General features: G+C 47.0%; 1 protein-coding gene across 3 annotated transcripts in view; it reads left to right on the top strand.

Moving 5' to 3' along the window:
• The window catches only part of RNF220 (ring finger protein 220), a 340,908-nt gene that overhangs the window by 219,447 nt on the left and 99,242 nt on the right, over positions 1–22,219 (top strand). For all 3 annotated transcript variants that reach the window (XM_073544949.1, XM_073544947.1, XM_073544950.1), the window contains one exon: positions 3,058–3,187. In XM_073544949.1, coding sequence (XP_073401050.1) covers positions 3,058–3,187 — 130 coding nt within the window. The remainder of the gene's footprint in view (positions 1–3,057; positions 3,188–22,219) is intronic.

The raw sequence follows: 22,219 nt of genomic DNA, 5'->3' as shown, positions 1-22,219 counted from the left end.
AAAGAATTTGTGTTTGCAATCATTTTCAGGAAGAAACTGAGTATTATCTGACAGAATTGCAGGGGTGTCAATACTTTTGGCTACAACTGTAACAAGAGCATTCTCATAGGGGACAACCAGCAATGGCCGCTATTAGTGGTCCACCTGCCTGCATCCCCCTATATGTATGTCACTGTCTCAGACTATACTGATCACGAGGTTCAGGATTAGGAATGGTGGAGTTAATTGGTGGCACATTTTTGATGATATTCTCCCCTACATGCATTGGACTGTATGTAGCACTACAGGTTTGCACTTTGTCCATACTCCTTCCATTTTTGGATGATGGATTGAACTTTGCTCCGTGAGATATTCAGAGCTTGGGCTATTTGTTTATAATGTAATCCTGCTTTTATTCTTCTCCACAACTTTATCCTTGCCATGTCTGGTGGGCTCCATGGTTTTCAAGATGCTGTTTTATCCCTAATGTTCTCAAACCTCTGAGGCCTTCACAGAACAGTTATGGTTATATAGATGATAAATTACACCCAGGTGGACACAGTGTACTAATTATGTGACTTCTTGGGGTGATTGGTTACTCAGGATTTTATTTAGGGGCCAACAGGGACAGAATACAAACAGTGCTGTGCAAATTAATTGGGACAAAGCATTTTTTTTTAAGTAAAATCGTAAGTTGGTTACCAGTCAGTGATACAAATCAGTTTTAACTGCTTTGAACAGGTGTGAGTGCCTGTTTAAAGCAGTTAAAACTGGTTTGAATCACTGACTGGTAACTAACTTACGATTTTACTTAAAAAAAATGCTTTGTCCCAATTAATTTGCACAGCACTGAATGCACCTCACAATTTTAAGATTTATATTTTTAAAATATTTAGTAAACCTTGTATCATTTACTTTGCACATTACAAATACTTATTAATTTCCACTGTATCACAGAAAATCTCACTAAAATACATTTAAGTTTGTGGATGTAACATGAAAAAATTTGGAAAATTTCAGTGGGTATGAAGACTTCTTGGAAGTCCTGCCTATGGCGGCTCTGTAATGTGAATGACACCATAAAGGAATTAAATAACCCAAACCTGAACCCCCCGCTAGTACAGCTGACGCAGGTATTCTGATTTCTGGTCAGTCCATAAGGGCAGCAGAGTCCGGTCCTTTTACCCCCTTTCTTTTTTATCATTTGCTATTTTTAGAGATACAATAGATCTTTATTTAGTATTTTTCACCGTCGCTGCAGACATAAAGCACCATTTCTGTCCGTCTGGAATTTGGCAGCTGAGCGTGCGTCTTGGCTGACAACCCGGTGTAGGCTTCACTAAACATCTTATTCAAAGCAGGATTGCATGAACACAAGCAACCCCTGGAGATTATGAGGCAGATAATATAACCTCACGTTTACAGGCATGACGGCTATGCTGCAAGACAAGAGAAATCGGCAAATTAAACCCGTTGAGTGGTCGTTATCTGCTGTCGCATTTCATGTATTCTCTCTGTCTGGTTATGTTATATTACACCGGTTGGCAGAGCCAAGGAGACCGTGCTCTTGCCGTACACGTACGACAGGATATCCTCTGCTTCTAAACAAGGGCTTGTTTATTTAGGAAAAGGCGAAAACCCTGCGCCCTCATTGTCAGTTACCGGAGGCTGCGACTATTAATAGTGCTGAATGGCTCCGCGCTGGGCTATTCCTGGCCGCTGCCAGCTCCATCATACACAAGAATTTCTGCCTCATTTTCCACTGTGCTCGGAAACCTCTTCTCGCGGACACTTAGCCGAGGGCCTGGCGAGGCCGCGATAGAGAGACCTCCTCCTCTTTTGTGCTGCCACAGGCGTCCTTACTTTGACATTGTAGTGTCGTTTCCCCCTTGAGTCCCTGAGTGATTGGGGGAGATTTATCTGCTAAATGTCCCAGACTCCTGGAACTTTCATGACTTGCACCATATGTATTATGTATTTTACCCCATTCCTGCGCCTTGCCTGACAAGGGGGTGTGGCTTCACTGGAGGGGGCATGGCCTAAAATGACACCTTGCAGGAAGCAAGCCAAGTAATAGACCAGACAGCCTATGAAGCAGCATGGACCCTGCGAAACACCGACGCGCTTCACAACTGTATAACTAGACTATTGAATATTTGGGAAAAGCTGGGTGACAACCAAGATGGCGTCTACTCCAGCTCCTACATGAAGTTGTCAGCCAGCTGTCAGCCATGTTCGCTCCGTTATGTGGACTACACACAGCGGATCTGACAGCCACGGTTAGATGTTTCGCTGTATAACGAGGAGTGTCATTTCTATCTACAGGGAATGTACTTGACTACAGACCTAAAGTGGAACCCCGGGTCGTGCTAAATTATGCATTTGCCTTGAGATGCATGTTCCTCCGACCGTCACTAAACCCACACTGCTGCATTTCCTGGTGCTGCCACCAGAGGCGCTGCTGTTGCAGGTCGCGTGACCAATGTCCCATTGTCATTAGGTGCAGATGATGATAATTGGAATTGATGTTCGGCTGTGGAGCCATGTGCAGAACGGGGCACGGCCCGGAGCAGTGCTGGATGGGGGCATGTCAGGCACCGCAGGAGAGGCTTTCCTGCTGAGGAGGGCTCTTGACTCTTATTTATGGCCATCTTCGGTGCAGTCTTGCCCCGTCAGTCGCCACGTGGTTGGCATTAAGATCAGCATTGTTTTACAATAAACATCTTAATTAGCAGCAATTTGCATTTTTATTGCATGCTTCCATCACTGTTGGTCTGTGCCGCTGTCACCCGTATACTGAGTGCAGCATAATGAGGAGTTACAGTATATCACGGCCTCCGGGTAGACATTGTGCGCATAGATCCACTATATCACAACCCCGCCGGTATGATCTAGGCCATCACTCCATTACCTTATATATAGGACTGAGGGCCAGTGATGGGGGGAGGTTTGGGGGGGCAAAGCTCTTCCCTGCTACAGCAGGCTTAGATAAAGGGATTAACCCCTGCAGTGCCAGGGAAACTTTCATTGTGAATCTTCAGGTTTCATCCTAACAATTGTGCTCTTATTTCTCTCCAGGTAAAAAGAAAGTGGCCCTGTTTGACAGCCAGGCCCCGATCTGCCCCATTTGCCAGGTCCTGCTGCGTCCCGGGGAGTTACAAGAACATATGGAGCAAGAGCTGGAGAAACTAATACAAGTCAACATCAGGTAAAGGGAAACCCAGGGACGTGCGAGTCCATATCCATTATTATAGCGCCATTTATTCCATGGCCCCTTACATGTGAGGAGGGGTATATATAATACATACAAGTACCGTAATCTTACGCAATACAAGTCACGACTGGTCCAGGAGGAGAGAGGACCCTGCCCGCGAGGGCTCACAACCTACATTACAATTAATGGCGGAGAATTGCTAGCTCAACATTAGTCATCAATGTATACCCAGATTGTCGATCATCCGATGGCCAGATTACACGGGGAAATAACCAACCAGCGAGGTCCTGTCCATCACCACCACAGACGGTGCGATTCTCCACCTTGCTTATATTTCCAGGCTGCCATCACATACAAGCTATGTGTGGATGTATCGCATATATGGTGGTCTTTTCTGGCCACAGTCACTGGTGGGTGCATGTGATGGGGCACACAGGGCCGGACAGCCGGGTTTACTCTCTATGATCACAGGTGTCTCTGCGTCTGCGCAGACCCACTGTCTGTAGAGGTAATCTGGGGGTCTGAGTTTATGGAAAGACCCTTCTCTCATTTCTCCGCCTTTGACACCTCATATGAGCATTTCAGACACAGAGTGTGTAATTGATGGCGTAATTTGGGTCTCGTCCAACCTAATAAAGAGCCGCAGCAAATTAGCCCACCGGTTTAAATGCAGAGAAGCAATTAGGGCCTCCAGAAAGCCATCAAGGAAGTGAGGGGCACGGAGGGAGCTGTTGTGCGAGGTAAGACGGTAAGGTAGCCGGGTGCGGGAGGAGGGCGAACTCTGGAGTGTAATGGGAAACAGGAAGAACCCTAAATCATACACCTGACACGTTTCCATTGTGATCCCGCTGACAAATGAAAAAGGATGGGGTTATTCCTTCAAGTGAGCGTGCGGTTAAGAAGGCGAGGGACGGGCGATGGCCGTGCTGCAATCAGCTGCTTAGCAGGCACAGGAGAATAAGAGCTCTCTATTAATTATTAAATAACGACCTGGGCCGCGCCATGATAGATAACATCCAATCTATTCCATGCATTGAGGCAATTGAAGCTAATCTACAGCAAAGGCCAGGGCTCTCCGTCACTTTCACTGGGGCATCTTTAACCACACGACGACTCCTGCATCGGATGGGAAGAGCTTCATTAACATCTAATGAGGTGCAGGGCGCACCTTGCGTCCCGGTATTAGCCCCCGTCAGGATGTAGACGAGCGCACGAGGCACGCTAATAACCACCATATTTACTGCCATACACACCGGGCATGGAACGTTTCATTGCACATGACAGAGTTGATAAATAATCTCGCCACAAATTAGTTACAGTGTTGCGCTGGAAATTATTGAAATGTGGCCCATGTGGTCCATTGGCTTGAATAATTGGTTTAGGAAATCTCAAGATACGACTGATAACCAGTGAGTGACTGGTAAGAAAGCCGTCGGGTACGGGCACCTTCCTCAGGACGCCCCTCACTTTCCCCCAACGTCGCTCGTCTTCCAGGACCCAGACTTTGCATATTCCATGTAGAAATATTCTTTATTTCAGTCTCCGCTGTAAACTATAAATTGTTTGCATGCTCCGTATCCTCCTCCGCTTCCCAGAGAAAACACGTCTGGTACACGACACGGAACACGCCGCAATTCACAAGAGAATCCTCCATATAAGATCAAGACGGGAAGGAGGATTAATTCCTCTCTGTGCAACATGATAGGTCGCGGGCACGACTTCTCACCTTAATGCCTTTCCCATCTCATGTTCAGTGATATAAATCTGAGATAAAGAAGGAAAAAGAAACACACAGTTTCCATATTAAATGATACAAACATCTTCAGGCATTTTTTTTTTTACTTAAAAATATGTATTTTTAGCTAAAAATTATTTTTGTAATTGGGTTTATCTAAAAATGTTAATTTGCTTTCCATATCCTCTGTGTGGCACAGGCTCTTGCTGGCTTTATGATGAGTTAACTGAGAATCCGTCAGTGAGCCTGTTTTTAAGGGCTGATTGTAATACATTTTTCTGAACACCGTGCTGATGTCCGACCACCGATCACATCAGAGTTGATCATGATTCAACTTAGAGAAGCTCAGTATAATGCCAGGATCACACATGCGAGAAACACGGGCGAGTCTCGTATGTTAATACCCGGCACTGCCGCCGGCACTCAGGAGCGGACCGTGCGGATCCATGTATGGCTGTGCATCCGCACGCTCCAATCCGAGTGCCGGCGGCAGTGCCGGGTATTAGCATACGAGACTCGGCCGTGCTTCTCGCATGTGTGATCCCGGCCATAGTCAGATAAGACGATGCTCATATAGAGTTTTCTGACACAGATTTGAAGGGGATCTGCTCCAAAATCCATATCAGTTTGTTGAATGAGTACTTGAAGCGGTTACTGATGTGGATTTTGGAGCAGATCTGATTCATAATCCACATAAAAAAAACTTGCCGATTCTCCATGACCTCAATCTGCAGAAAGCAATGTGCAGGGAAATAAAGAGCCTGTAAAAGCCAAACACTGCAACATACAGTCATATGTAAAAGTTTGGGCACCCCTATTAATGTTAACCTTTTTTCTTTATAACAATTTTGGTTTTTGCAACAGCTATTTCAGTTTCATATATCTAATAACTGATGGACTCAGTTATATTTCTGGATTCAAATGAGGTTTATTGTACTAACAGAAAATGTGCAATCTGCATTTAAACAAAATTTGACCGGTGCAAAAGTATGGGCACCCTTATCATTTTCTTGATTTGAACACTCCTAACTACTTTTTACTGACTTCCTGAAGCACTAAATTGGTTTTGTAACCTTATTGAGCTTTGAACTTCATAGCCAGGTGTATCAAATCATGAGAAAAGGTATTTAAGGTGGCCACTTACAAGTAGTTCTCCTATTTGATTCTCCTATGAAGAGTGGCATCATGGGCTCCTCAAAACAACTCTCAAATGATCTGAAAACAAAGATTATTCGACATAGCTTTTCAGGGGAAGGATACAAAAAGTTGTCTCAGAGATTTAACCTGTCAGTTTCCACTGTGAGGAACATAGTAAGGAAATGGAAGAACACAGGTACAGTTCTTGTTAAGCCCAGAAGTGGCAGGCCAAGAAAAATATCAGAAAGGCAGAGAAGAAGAATGGTGAGAACAGTCAAGGACAATCCACAGACCACCTCCAAAGACCGGCAGCATCATCTTGCTGCAGATGGTGTCACTGTGCATCGGTCAACAATACAGCGAATGCATAACGCCTTTTTGTATGACCAAACAACTCAATCTTTGTTTCATCAGTCCACAGGACCTTCTTCCAAAATGTATCTGGCTTGTCCAAATGTGCTTTTGCATACCTCAGGCGACTCTGTTTGTGGTGTGCTTGCAGAAACGGCTTCTTTCGCATCACTCTCCCATACAGCTTCTCCTTGTGCAAAGTGCGCTGTATTGTTGACCGATGCACAGTGACACCATCTGCAGCAAGATGAGGCTGCAGGTCTTTGGAGGTGGTCTGTGGATTGTCCTTGACTGTTCTCACCATTCTTCTTCTCTGCCTTTCTGATATTTTTCTTGGCCTGCCACTTCTGGGCTTAACAAGAACTGTACCTGTGTTCTTCCATTTCCTTACTATGTTCCTCACAGTGGAAACTGACAGGTTAAATCTCTGAGACAACTTTTTGTATCCTTCCCCTGAAAAGCTATGTTGAATAATCTTTGTTTTCAGATCATTTGAGAGTTGTTTTGAGGAGCCCATGATGCCACTCTTCATAGGAGCATCAAATAGGAGAACTACTTGCAAGTGGCCACTTTAAATACCTTTTCTCATGATTTGATACACCTGGCTATGAAGTTCAAAGCTCAATAAGGTTACAAAACCAATTTAGTGCTTCAGGAAGTCAGTAAAAAGTAGTTAGGAGTGTTCAAATCAAGAAAATGATAAGGGTGCCCATACTTTTGCACCGGTCAAATTTTGTTTAAATGCAGGTTGCACATTTTCTGTTAGTACAATAAACCTCATTTGAATCCAGAAATATAACTGAGTCCATCAGTTATTAGATATATGAAACTGAAATAGCTGTTGCAAAAACCAAAATTGTTATAAAGAAAAAAGATTAACATTAATAGGGGTGCCCAAACTTTTACATATGACTGTATATAATGAGAACTCAAATGCAAAAAAAACAAAAGAATTTAGCCCCAAATACAGAAATTTAAGTAAAAATTAAATTTTTCCCTTAGGTGTTCATGTCCTTTATCTGTGACACCTTACACCTTGTAATCAGGATGACCATAAGCATGGAGGGACGCTACAGGTTTGAGAAAAATGATGGCAAAAAAAAACGAATGTAACCAAATCCCATTATGTGAACAGACCCCGAAAGGCAGCGCTCCTCGATTGTCTCCACAACGTGACGCGTCACAGACACAACCTTCCGTAACGGAGCAGCGCGACAGCACAATTATTGGTCCTGCACTGGTTTTCCCGGTCCCTATTAATGTCTCTGCACTTTCACTCCGCTGTTCCAAAGTTAAAATTACCTGAAAGAAACCAGCACCCAGAGCCTTCTCAATATGAATAAGGGGTGCAGGATTCTGCAGAGAGCGGGGGTCTCCCTAGGAGTAGACAGGTTGTGCTCGGCATCTGTCGGAGAGACAGCCCTTGACAGCCGGCGTGTGGGGAGTGAAGGACGCCGGGTACGCCGCATGCAAATTTAATTTCAGAATCAGGGACTTTCTCTCTAAAGAGGTTTGTCGCCTTTGAGCCCTTCTCCTTGTTACATATGTAGCAGCCTCATTGAACCTGACATGTCAAATTCAGGCCATTTGTGCAAAATCTCCCTTTAATAATACCGTTTCATTTCCCTCAAATGAGACTTGAATGCATGTAAAATGGAAAAGGATATTTAAACTCTAACATTAGGCAGATGTGTGTTGCCAGGGGCCGAGTGAATATATGAGATTCTGAAGTGCTTAACACGTTGTAACTGCGCTCCTAGAATATGTCACCAATTGCATTATTTTCCTCCCAGCTCCCACTCTAAGCCAAAAATGTAAATTGAAAAAGAAAAAAAAGGGAAAAGGAAATTCACCGGCTGACTCTTTAACCCCTTAGGCGCTGGAGGAAATGTAGATTTTTTTTTTTATTTTTTTTTTAAATGCTGCTTGTCCTTACTGCCAAGAAATGTTTGGGGCGAGTTCTTGCAACGCCATTAGCTCCATTTCTTTATGTATTGTTTAGGTTTTGAAACCTTTTATTTATTTTCATTTGCTGAAGATTGTCCTCTTACGGTCGGCAGGTCTCAGTCAATTTAATAAGGATATCACTCAGCAATGTAACAATTACCAATTGTGATAATTACAGTTAGCGACCGAGAAAATCTGACAAATGAAGCGAGCAATGATACGAGCAGACGCCGGGCTCTGCGCGCGCTCGGACGCTGTCTGGTAATGCAGCGGCTTATGGGCGAGAGAGAAGGTTCTCTTCCTACAGACACTTGTCCGCTGTGGAAGCTTTCATTATCGCCTTCCCTGCCCGATCTCCACAGCGGCACATGCCGGCTCCGGACCACAAGGAGACTGGGGCGCTGACGTGAAGACCAGGTCGCATCTAGTCACTGCACACAGCTGAATAAAGGCCATTTCACTCACACACAGTAATGATTTGCATGGGACCTGTAGGGATTTGCATGGGACCTGTCTGCTATTTCACTGCAGCTCTAAAATAGTCGCGACACATCAAGTCAGACAGAGGTTTGGTTGCACAAGTTCTCTGTAGCCCCAGCCTGACGCTGGCCGTACAGGAGCCGCCATCTCGCCCGACCTCCCCATATACAGGAACGCTGCACTCAGTGACTGGGCCCAATGTGTCCAGCTATCTGGCAATCACTCTGGACTGCTTAGACATATTTTGGGAATGTTTTTTCATGACACATTGCACTTGATGATATTTGTAAATTTATGTCAATATTTTCTGGGTTTATTTATAAAAAATATCAGAAGTTTTACAAAAAGTTCAAAAAATTAGCACTTTTCGAACTTTGAATGATTATCCTTTTAATCCAGAGAATAATAAATGCCATTTCCCTCAGGTCGGCTTGACATCAGCACATTTGTGAAATGTTGTTTTATTTTGGTAGTGTTTTAAAAATGTAGCAGTAATTTTTTAACTTTTTCATGGAAATTTACAAAACTTATTTTTTTTTAGGGACCTATGAAGTTTTGAAGTGACTTTGGGGGACCTGTATATTGGAAACCCCCAACAGTGACATCTGAGGAGCGCCTACAAACAAGTTAATTGAAAATTGGTTGTTTTTTTTTGCAAACATGTTGAGACAACCCCTTTAACTTCATCCTTACAACTCTTCTATCACTTCTTCTGGCACCTGTAATAATTAGCTTTTTTGTGGTGTTCATTGTGCACCACACCGAGAAATAGCGGCATGTAAAACGAGTGATCCCACAATGGCTCTGTGCCCATTACACGCGGACAGGAGTATCGCAGGGTGTCCACTGTCAGTCACTTAGACATTTCATGTGGTTCTCTGACCCAGCCATGCTGTGATAACGCCCTGGTGTCTCCACACATCACCCAGGCGCATTACTAGTTCCTAACCTGCAGATTTAATGCTGCGACTCCGCTCAGAGGATAAAGTAATTGGTTGTAGTAATAGGCCAAGAGGTGGTGCTCTTAGCCGCGATATTGCAGCTCGGCTTTTCTCACTCTGCTGCTGTCACGCTGTAGAGCTGGCCACTTGGCCACTTAGAAGGACAATTTTGGATCATTTTGTTTAACACCTAAATCTTTTATTTCCCTTCTCGGGGAAAGGCTATTTATCTCCCACCCCCCACGTGCCACCATTTTTCAGCCAGCACATCAGCCGCCAAGCTGGGAGCAGAAAGTGCTGCGTCAGATTTTTGGCCCGGATTCTGCTCTGCCTTCACAGCTCTGAGTGGCAGAGGAACCACCTGAGCCCAATGGAGCCAGCGAGAGCTCTTGGCTCTACACCTCTCCAGGCCATGAATCTTCAATGCCCGGCACGAGCAGGAAAGAAGCCGCTGGCTCCGAACCTTACTCCTGATCCTCATCGTAATTCATTCCCGACTCCAGCTTCTTGGCTCTTGGTAAGGTTTGTAGGGCTGATTCACACTGAAATGTTCAGTCTGGATGGAAAATGCAGCACATGTGCTAAGAAGTGCTCCCACATCGCTTTCCCATGTCAAATTGTTCTGAAGAGAAAACTTCCCCCAGGAACAGAGTGGATGATGGTGGTTCAGATCCAAAGAGAAAAGTAGAAAAATGTTTTACTTTCTATACAAAAGTTCATGAGGGTCAGCAGCGCGGTCAGAGCCTTTAGGACTGGACGTACTAACGGTCCCTGAAAGTCAGCTGTGGCTGTACGTCTCATACAATGAGTGACAGGCTCCAGACTGTGGACGATCTGCGGGGCAGGTGACGTGCAGGATCTGGGTTATGTGACATGATAGCAGGCCCGGGATGTGCAGCGCTGGTGTCACTGATATCAGCACAGCGCTTTATAGGGATGCTGAATCCTGCCATCTAGTGGACACGAAGTGAAGGACAGCACGTTGGCCTAGTAATCCTGTGTCTGGCAGGTACATGGTCAGGAACCTTTATTTAATATTTTTTATTATTTTTATCTTTACTCCTTATTCTTAGAAACATATTGGAATGGAGTAATAGAGGAACGTAAGCAATAGATTCCCTTATACACTGTGCCCTGGTAAACCAGCATCTCCTAACAGTCAAAGTCAGACTGAACATAGAGGAGGTATATGGGGACGCTTCCCCCCAGCCTGATGGACAGTCACAATTTTAACTGAAATATAGGAGAGGCTGCTCTGCCATTGCATGAGGACAATCTTTGCGCTAATTTATACATCTCAGATTTTCATCAATACAGAATTACTAGATCCATTTGTCTGTATATTATCATTGCATCGGCAATCGAATATGGATCCAACATACTGGAGTTGGAATAACCAAAAATGGGGACTACACTCATGTGACCACATTAGTATCACTGGTGAAAATGGTGTCAGGTCCCCGATACAAGAGAGAGCGCAGATCTAGGGACTGATACATTTATAATTTACTGTGATCTCGTCTACCTCATCCCTTGGTAGCCCACAATCTCTTGGGAGGCCACACTGAACTGTTCTTCCTTGGCCCCCGTGGGCCACACTGATCTGTTCTTCCTTGGCCCCTGTGGGCCACACTGATCTGTTCTTCCTTGGCCCCTGTGGGCCACACTGATCTGTTCTTCCTTGATTGCCTGAGGCCACACTGATCTGTTCTTCCTTGATCTCTGGAGGCCACACTGATCTGTTCTTCCTTGATCTCTGGAGGCCACACTGATCTGTTCTTCCTTGATCCCTGGAGGCCACACTGATCTGTTCTTCCTTGATCCCTGGAGGCCACACTGATCTGTTCTTCCTTGATCCCCAGAGGCCACACTGATCTGTTCTTCCTTGATCCCTGGAGGCCACACTGATCTGTTCTTCCTTGATCCCTGGAGGCCACACTGATCTGTTCTTCCTTGATCCCCAGAGACCTCACCGATATGTTCTTCCTTGGCCCCCAGAGGCCACACTGATCTGTACTACCTTAATCCCCAGAGGCCTCACTGATCTGTTCTTCCTTGATCCCTGGAGGCCACATTGATCTGTTCTTCTTGATCCCCTTATGACACACTGATCTGTTCTTCCTTGGCCCCCGGAGGCCACACTGATCTGTTCTTCCTTGGCCCCCAGAGGCCACACTGATCTGTTCTTCTTGATCCCCTTATGACACACTGATCTGTTCTTCCTTGGCCCCCGGAGGCCACACTGATCTGTTCTTCCTTGGCCAACGGAGGCCACACTGATCTGTTCTTCCTTGGCCCCCGGAGGCCACACTGATCTGTTCTTCCTTGGCCCCCGGAGGCCACACTGATCTGTTCTTCCTTGGCCCCTGGAGGCCACACTGATCCGTTCTTCCTTGATCCCTGGAGGCCACACTGATCTGTTCTTCCTTGGCCCCCGGAGGCCACACTGATCTGTTCTTCCTTGATCCCCGGAGGCCACACTGATCTGTTCTTCCTTGGCCCCCCCGGAGTCCACACTGATCTGTTCTTCCTTGATCCCCCGAGGCCACACTGTTCTTCCTTGATCCCCCGAGGCCACACTGATCTGTTCTTCCTTGATCCCTGGAGGCCACACTGATCTGTTCTTCCTTGGCCCCCAGAGGCCACACTGATCTGTTCTTCCTTGATCCCTGGAGGCCACACTGATCTGTTCTTCCTTGGCCCCCGGAGGCCACACTAATCTGTTCTTCCTTGGCCCCCGGAGGCCACACTAATCTGTTCTTCCTTGGCCCCCGGAGGCCACACTAATCTGTTCTTCCTTGGCCCCCGGAGGCCACACTAATCTGTTCTTCCTTGGCCCCCGGAGGCCACACTGATCTGTTCTTCCTTGATCCCTGGAGGCCACACTGATCTGTTCTTCCTTGATCCCTGGAGGCCACACTGATCTGTTCTTCCTTGGCCCCCGGAGGCCACACTAATCAGTTCTTCCTTGGCCCCCGGAGGCCACACTGATCTGTTCTTCATTGATCCCCTTATGACACACTGATCTGTTCTTCCTTGATCCCCCTGAGGCCACAGTGATCTGTTCTTCCTTGATCCCCTTATGACACACTGATCTGTTTTTCCTTGTTCCGGAGAGGCCTCCATGGTGTCTCGTTCCTCAGAAATCCTTGGTCTATTACTACCTGGTCGCTGTCCCTTCCTGCCTCTCATGTGTTTCCTCCATCAGATGACGCTGCGTTAAGTATTCGCCTCTGATTTCACTGCGTTACTTCCCAACCCTTTTATGTCAAAGTGACACCTCCAAGTTGACTGCTTCTAAAATGCCCCTTGGCACTTGCTGACACTGTGGATCTGCACAGCAAGTTAAAATCCCACCTGATCAATAAGGAGACAAGGCAGTCCGGCCGAGCGCTCGATATTTTTTTATCTGTCTTCAGCCCAGTCCTGCTGATGACATCCCCCCTTCTGCTACAAAGACACTCAAGGGCATTAGACCCTTGCAATGCTGCATTTTATATTTTAGAAATTTTCAGATGCCTTCAAGAGAAAAAAAATAGTTGACTGTCTTGGCCTTTGCTTAATAAGATCTTTATGATTTATTTCAATTTTTAATTGAAAAAATTTGCGAATTAATTGATTTTTGGGACTTGCCAATTAACGTTATAATTGGGCGCATGATAAATTTAGCTGCATTTCTGCTGGCGACCCTCTCCGTGCTCCGCGCATCTTGTAATGGCTGCCTTTGGTTGATGCAGGGGGGAGAAAGGAAGAGTGAGACATATTTAAGATGCCACCGGTTCTCTGCTCTATAATTTAAAGAGGGGGGAAAAAAAGGACATGAAAGCTAATAAGGACTGTGGTGACAAGCTGGGACGCCGGTGACACCACGGGGCATAAATTCAACGGCGAGCGGACACAGAGCACAGACAATTAACTCCGTCATTGCTGGTAAATAGTCCACACAATAAATCTGATTTTGGCTAATGAAAATACGGGAGGATGAACCCGTCCTCTAAATATCAGAATTACGTAACGATTAATTATTACAAGACTGCACACAAATCATATATCACACGCCCCAACAGATATTAGGGACCATTTTTACCCAAGAACTTACAATCTAATGAGGAAATGTTTGCTATGAGACTCTTCTCTTAATAGTAGAAATCCTTTTTAGTAACAATTGTCAGTGAGGATTTAGTGGCCATCATAAAGTTACTGTGTCCTCCCACAATTCGCCTTCTGAGCACGGATCTGTTCATCCTGGCCATGCTGGTTCATGAGCATCTTGCCATGACTGCGGCAGATGAAGTTTGTGGAGGGATCGTTCCTTGTAACCTTTATGGCTTTTGGCTGGTGCGTTTATAGTACGACTACGTGTCTTTTTTGCAAATGTGGTGCATGTCTGATGAAAATATTGCGTTCCTATAGATAGATGGGCCCCATTGTGCTCGTTAGATCCCGCAGCCACTTCTCTGTGACTCGGGGTCATTATAGAAGCAGATGATAGTTTGGCTTTTCCCGGTTTCCAGCCCCTCTGCAGACACTCGTCTTTATTAACACCTTCCAGGCAGCTGAGGAACCTGCACACTTATCATGTGATAACGAGCGGCGGCCCCTCCGCGGAGGACAGGTGAGGTGACAGCTGTCACCCCGCTCTCCGCTCCAGGCAGATCAAGATGTGTTTGAACCTTGAGATCTGGAGCAGAGATCTTTCTCCATCCGGAGACTTCGGTGGAAGAAGCCTCATTACACCTTCGGTTTGCTGAGGCTTCGGCAGATTTTCAGTGCGACTTATCTTAATCCCTGTGTAGGCCTCCTGTAAACCAGGCAGATCAGGCCGGATAACTCGCTATATCCCGGCATCTCGTCTACTAAACCGGCGCGTTTCAAGGCCGCGGACATTCCGGAAAGAGAGTAGAATACTTGTTCAGAATCTTCTGTTCCATAAACGCTTTATGGTTCCCCAGAATACAATTTACGCCACAATTTCTTTTCAAGGATTATTTGATCAGATTTGAGACCAGAATCAATATTTTTCCTGCTGGTTAATGTGGGGCGCCCGGGACAATCAGCTGCACGTTTTATCACGATGGAGGAAAGGATAAGAGAGTCATGTCTGACATGGAGTAAAGCTGGCCGAGGACAATGTGATCGGTAATGAAAGTAGCAATTTTTAATATTTGATTCATTAAAGGGGTTTCTTTTTTTGGACTTTTGCAGGTTCCCCCTTCTATAGCCGATCCCACTATAAGCCACTAGTAAGGCTCACAAGGAATCATGCTAGGAAACCTGCAAGACCCCAGCCGTCTGGCTAATAGAGGGGCTGATGGAGGAGACTATGGCCTCACGCAGTGTGCTACGGCCCCCCATAAATTGCCCAGAGATGCCTCCGTGCGACATGTGTGCAGGTGATGAGGAGCAGTGAATGACAGGGACCCTCCATCCTGTGCACACAGCCGGGCAGGGGAATCGCATGTGTTTTCCTGTTCCAATCATTTTGCGAGCACAGAAAAGGCCGTTGATACATTGACATAATAAGGCTCGGCGTGAAACAAATAATCTTATAGTCTTTTATTAGCCATTTGTGCCTCTTGATAAATAGCCTCCTGCGCGTGTAACGGCCGCATTGCATCAGCTGCACCGATCTCCCGCTAACACGACGTGTAACAACAAATTGCTTTAACAACATTTGCGCCAGTTATGGATTGAAATGGCAGCGGCGCCTGACGTTAAGTGGATTCCTCAATTTTCTATGTTTTTTTTATTATTATGTTATAATTGAATTATATGAATTTGAACACGGGCTGCTCAAAAGGAGGCTTCCAATAAAGGACGGCATGGAGATCTGTCACGGGCGGACATGGGGAGCGCCGCGCTGTGGCGCCAGTCGTTTCCATTGCGGCAATATGTAACTATAAATATGATAAAGGTTTTTATTCTGGAGGAGGGGGTCACAGACAAGGGGGCCATGTCTGCACCATCAAATTAAAGGGCAGAGTTTCCCGATTCGCTGAAGGAACAACACAGCCTCATTCATTCACGTGGCCAAAAATCGTGTTGTATTAAAGGGTTTATTCTGGGATTTTACAAAATCAGCCCTAGAATAGGACGTGTAACAAAGTAAGACAAAAAGCAATGACTAATCCTATAGAGCGTAGAAAGAAAAAGGGCTGCATGTAAAAATGCATTTAAAATAACGCAAACATGTTTTATATCATCTCAGAATATCTGCACCAAGAAAGCAATAATCAGAGAAGATTGCTATTGTGTATTTCTACCTGTAGAAATAAATCGGCGTGGGAGCATGGTCCAATGTGTGGCCCCTCCAGGAGTGTCCACCTGTGAGGTCGTGTTCCCGCAGGAAGGACTGGACATTCATGAGGACGCGTCAGTTTCTTGCCTGGGGTGAATTCGTCCTGTGAGCTGTGTCCCTCTCCTGCCCCGCCGTATCAATCACACAGGAGACCTTCATGTCACTGGGGGAAGATGAAGAGCGGATCCTTATCCTATCCAAAAATCAAAAATGATAAGCCAACAACCTGACAAGCGATATATTCCTGGGAAAGCTGGGTGACAACCAGCACAGCCGCCTGGACACTTACTGGGGGGTTGTGAGCAGCTGTCCGGTGTCCTGGCACGGAGACCACGCTGCCAGCTTTCCCACATCGCCGTGCCCCTTTCATTGCGGTGTTTCGCCTCATTTCGCAGCTGCTCCCTGTAAAGCGGCCTGAACGGCTCATTATCCGATGCCAACGTTGCAATTCTTTGGGCGGCCGTTAATTACAGGTAAAAACAGCAGAGATTAAAAAGGCAGAAAAGGAAGTCGTCTCCTGTAATAAACTGGCGGCTAATTCCCCAAACAGATTAGAACAAGCGCTAAGTTACGGGGAGAGGGGGCCGGCGGTGATTATCTGACTTTATTAGGATGCCGGGCGGCGGGTTTTATTTTCCAAGGATAACTCCATGTAAATCATCTTAATTAAAAGTGAGGTGGCAGGCGCTGGGTATCGGACGCGGGAGCTCATTTCCTGCGCGTATCGCTGGGGCGTGGAGCCGGGACACGGGACGGCTATTACTATGTAAATTGGTCATTATCTCCGGGCCCAGCCCGAGGACGTGATTATTGGGGGGCTCGGGGACTGTGTGGACCACGCACAATTATCTCCGTTTATTTTTTCTTTCATTTCAAATATCCCGTAGAATTTACACTTTAGAACAAAGAGGGACAATAAACCTGCCCCTAACCCGATAGGCTGCCTGTGCTGACTGCCAGCTATTGTCCTGTGTCATCAGCCGCTGGGCAGATCACCGCACTGACGAGTGCTTGGGGAGGGATGCTGGGAGTGATAGTTCCTTCATTAGCAGGCAGTTACAGATCCGGGCCCTTGCTATATATTGTTGAATGCTTCTGATCTTTATAATGATGTCATGCCTTCTATCAGACGGATCGCGGCGGCGCTGTCGTTCTGTGTACTGCAGCCCCAATAAATGAGGCCGATCACAGAACACGTGATGTAATCAGAAGAAAAAAAGCTGCAGCGATGTCAGTGTGAATATAAGCCAAAATAACAGCGTGATCAGCCGCGTAAAGGGCAGAGATCCTGCAGATTATCGCCGCTAGCACTCACATGTTTCACTTAGAATTGAAGACTCCCCAATCTTGTAATTTTTATTAACCCCTTACTGACCACCAATACGTCCGTTTTCTGACCTGCGATGTAAGAGAGTAGCCTCCCCCCATACAGGTGACGATCCTGCAGCTGTCGGCTGTCCACGATAGCTGACAACTTGCTGCATCAGCCACCATCAGTGCTGGCACCAACCATGGCCATTTAACCCCTTAGATGCTGCTGTCAATATTGACTACGGCATTTACATGGTTAGCAGAGTGTGGGGTCTCTCTCGTTAACCCCATGAGATCTTGTGCTCCTGATGTTTGCGATGGCAGTTCACAGCCAGACAGCGGCCTTAGGCTGTGTGCACACGCTGCGGATTTTGCTGCGGTTCCGCAGCGGTTTTGGCCGCTGCGGTCCCGCATCAGTTTCTGCTGCGGTGTACAGTACAATGATTCCCTATGGGAATCAAAAACCGCAGTGCAGACAGTGCGGAATTTTCCGCGCGGATTATCTGCGGTTTTCAATCCGCAGAAAGAATTGACATGTCAATTCTTTCTGCGGATTCTCCTGCGGTTTGCCATCTCCTCCATTGAGGAGATGAAAAACCGCAGGGCAAAACCGCAGAGCAATCCGCAGGTAAAACCGCAGGTATTTTGACCTGCGGTTTCACCTGCGGATTTTACAAAATCCGCGCGGATGAATCCGCACCTAATCCGCAGCGTGTGCACACAGCCTTAGAGTCTGCCGGCTATAGTGGCATGGTCAGACAGGACCGACATTTAGGGGGTAAAAATAATCGTTTTCATTCCTGTGAAGTCACTTTGAATTGATTCCTGAAAAGCACCCCAAGGGTTAACGAACTACCTTAAAGCAATTTTGAATAGGCTGAAGGGTGCGGTTTTTTTTAAATAGTGTCACTTTTGGGGGTTTCCAATATTTAGGACTAGGACCCTGAAAGTCACTTCAAAACTGAAGAACAGGTTCCTAAGAAAAAGTTTTGTAAATTTTTTGAAAATAAATGAAAAATTACTGCTACATTTTTAAATCTTCTAAAATACTAACAAAAGATTTTACAAATGTGCTGATGTAAAGCCGACATGAGGGAAATGTCATTTATTCATGAATTTGTGTGGTGTCTGGATTAAAGGGATAATCATTCAAAGTTTTAAAATTGCTATTTTTTTAATTTTTGTCAAATTTCTGATATTTTTTATAAACGCAAAACATATCAACTAAATTACCATCATAAAGTATAATGTGTCACAAAAAAACAGTCTCAAAATCTGTAGGATATGCTGACACATACCAGAGATTTTAAAAAATTGGCCCGTCACCAAGGGGTTAAACAGATTCAATCATGTTATAAGTTTATCATCCAGAGGAAAAAAAAACACAAAACCAAGACTTAATACATGTAGATAATGCCACTAACCAGACTCCTCCCCCAGAATGAGCAGCTCTTCTGACTCCTCCCCTTTATTGTGGCACCTCCAGACTCCTCCCCCTTATTGAGCTACTATTCGGAGCTATTTTTGAGCTACCATTATTGAGCCACCCTCCTCCCCTTTCTGCTCCACTCTCCAGGCTTCTCCCACTACCTTCCAGGCTCCTTTCTGTTTCTGCTCCTCCCACTACCTTTCAGGCTCCTCTCTGTTTCTGCTCCACCCCCCAAGCTCCCCCCACTATCTTCCAGGCTCCTCTCTGTTTCTGCTCCACCCCCCCAGGCTCCTCCCACTACTTTCCATGCTCCTCTCCCTTATTGCATAACCATACAGGATCCTCCCCTTATTGAGCCACTCTGCAGACTCCTCCCCCTTATTGCACCATCATCCACGGATCCTTCTTAGGTCATGTTCACACCATCAGTATTCGGTCAGTATTTTACATCAATATTTGTAGCCAAAATCAGGAGAGGAACAACCAGAGGAATAGTCTAATAGAAACTCGTCACCACTTCTGCATTTCTCACCCACTCCTGGTTTTGACTGCAAATACTGATAATTATTATTTATTTCTATAGCGCCATTAATTCCATGGTGCTGTACATGAGAAGGGGTTACATACAAATTACAGATATCACTTACAGTAAACTAATAATCACAGACCCTGCCCCGGGGGTCTTACATTCTACAGGATGGTGGGGAAGGAGACAGTAGGTTGGGGGGTTGCAGCAGTTCCGGTGTTGGTTGAGGTGATATCTCCAGTAGTGGTGAGGAGGCAGCGGGGTCACTGCAGGCTGTAGGCTTTCCTCAAGAGGTGGGATTTCAGGTTCCGTCTGAAGGATCCGAGTGTAGTTGATAGTCGGACGTGTTGGGGCAAAGAATTCCAGAACATGGGGGACAGTCGGGAGACGTCTTGAAGGCGGTTGGGTGAGGAGCGAATAAGTGTGGAGGAGAGAAGGAGGTCTTGGGAGGACCGGAGATTACGTGAGGGAAGATATCGGGAGATTAGTTCAGAGAACTACTGATGTGAAATACTGAACATGTGAACGTGGCCTTACAGAGGTTCTTCCTCTCGGTCTATGTGCTGCTGTTTCCGGATCATCTCCTTATACTCCCTGGTGGTTTAGCTGCTTATAGACTAGAGCCAGTCTGCCCTCGATGTAATGAACATTAGCACTTATCACACTGATTCATGGCCAATCTGAACAAGCACAACTGCAGTGTAAAGCAAGGAAGGATAAGACGTGGCCAGAGGCTCTGATGAGACTATTTATTTCAATGTAAAACACCAATAGACAAAGCTGTGAGACTGGAGCCTCTGAGTATAACAGTAGCCCAAAAGTTGAAAAGTATCAAAAATCGAAAAAAAACCCATATAATTCAACCTTTGTGCAATATGTGATGCTTCATCCTGCAGCTGATTCATCTGCACCCGGCTATAGTACGTGACTCTAGCTTATCTGCATTGTCTGTTCCCACCACCTGTCTCATTGGAGGGTCCGGCTGCAGCTTCACAAACACTTTAAAATGCAGCAACAGCAAAACTTTGGAGAACAGACCAGACAAGGGCAGGCTTGTTGCTTCTGTAAAATGGACCTCTCCCTCCCCTTCTCATTTCAACACACCCGGCCATCTGCCAAATCAAGGAGCATTAAAGAGAGCCAAATTCAATTTCTCCCCCGCTAACCCCCTCATAGCGCCGCTGTTCATAAGCCGGGACAAAAGTGCCCTCGACAAAGTGAACATGACAGCGACATTGTCTCTTCTGTCACATCTCATGTGCTGATCGCCTAAAAAGTCTCATAAAAATGTATTTGTGTTGGTGCGGAGCGTCAGAGGAGGCGGCGGTGCGTTCTGGAGTGTGCCGGTGTGTGTATGCGCCAGAGCCCATGGATATTAATCCAGACTAGATCTGATTTCATATGTCTTCTTCTATTGTAAGCATCTGTTTAGCGAGCGGCGTCTAATGCTCGCTGCCTGCTCATCCCTGGCTCTGACTACAAATCCTGATATTAAATACACCCCACTCTCTTCCGCCTCATCCATGAGAGCCAGGGGGCTACAAGGAACATGTGTCGGACCAGGGGCAACATGCTGCCCCTCTAAATGCTCCTACCAAGCATCGCATCTCCTCTGACATATTTCAGGATCCTTCAGAGCTCCAGGTGCTTTGTGACCTGACAAATTGAATCAGGGAAAAATAATTTATTTCCGCTGCTGTTCCCGGCCTGTTAGATGGAGAATTTACATCAGAAAGATTACTTTAATAAGCAAAGAAATTACAGCTCAGTCCTGTTTGGGGACGTCGGCTTCAATGTATAATTGTTTCTAATGTAACCTGTCCTGAGGGGCGACTGATGTTATTACATTTCAGGCGTATAGCTCTGGGAACGGCGCTGGCGAGGAAGGGCGCTGGCAAGGGAGAGTGCAGGCGAGGGAGGGTGCTGGCGAGGGAGGGTGCTGGCGAGGGAGGGTGCTGGCGAGGGAGGGTGCTGGCGAGGGAGGGTGCTGGCGAGAGAGGGTGCAGGCGAGGAAGGGTGCTGGCGAGGGAGAGTGCAGGCGAGGAAGGGTGCAGGCGAGGAAGGGTGCAGGCGAGGAAGGGTGCTGGCGAGGGAGGGTGCAGGCGAGGGAGAGTGCAGGCGAGGAAGGGTGCTGGCGAGGGAGGGTGCAGGCGAGGGAGAGTGCAGGCGAGGAAGGGTGCTGGCGAGGGAGGGTGCTGGCGAGGGAGGGTGCTGGCGAGGAAGGGTGCTGGCGAGGAAGGGTGCTGGCGAGAGAGGGTGCTGGCGAGGGAGAGTGCAGGCGAGGAAGGGTGCAGGCGAGGAAGGGTGCAGGCGAGGAAGGGTGCAGGCGAGGGAGAGTGCAGGCGAGGAAGGGTGCAGGCGAGGAAGGGTGCAGGCGAGGAAGGGTGCAGGCGAGGAAGGGTGCAGGCGAGGGAGGGTGCAAGCGAGGGAGAGTGCAGGCGAGGAAGGGTGCTGGCGAGGAAGGGTGCAGGCGAGGGAGGGTGCAAGCGAGGCAGAGTGCAGGCGAAGAAGGGTGCTGGCGAGGAAGGATGCTGGCGAGGGAGGGTGCAGGCGAGGAAGGGTGCAGGCGAGGAAGGATGCAGGCGAGGGAAGGTGCAGGCGAGGAAGGGTGCAGGCGAGGAAGGGTTCAGACGAGGAAGGGTTCAGACGAGGAAGTCTGCTGGTGAGGGAGGGTGCAGGCGAGGGAGGGTGCTGGCGAGGGAGGGTGCTGGCGAGGGAGGGTGCTGGCGAGGGAGCGTGCTGGCGAGGGAGCGTGCTGGCGAGGGAGGATGCAGGCGAGGGAGGATGCGGGCGAGGAAGGGGGCAGGTGAGCAAGGGTGCTGGCGAGGAAGGGTGCAGGCGAGGGAGGGTGCAGGCAAGGAAGGGTGCAAG

The sequence above is a fragment of the Dendrobates tinctorius genome, unplaced genomic scaffold (genome assembly GCF_039654945.1).
Source record: "Dendrobates tinctorius isolate UK_male_01 unplaced genomic scaffold, ASM3965494v1 ptg000138l, whole genome shotgun sequence".
NCBI classification, from domain to species: domain Eukaryota; kingdom Metazoa; phylum Chordata; class Amphibia; order Anura; family Dendrobatidae; genus Dendrobates; species Dendrobates tinctorius.
The sequence above is the reverse complement of the archived record's forward strand: the minus strand, read 5'-3'. Positions and strand labels throughout refer to the sequence as shown.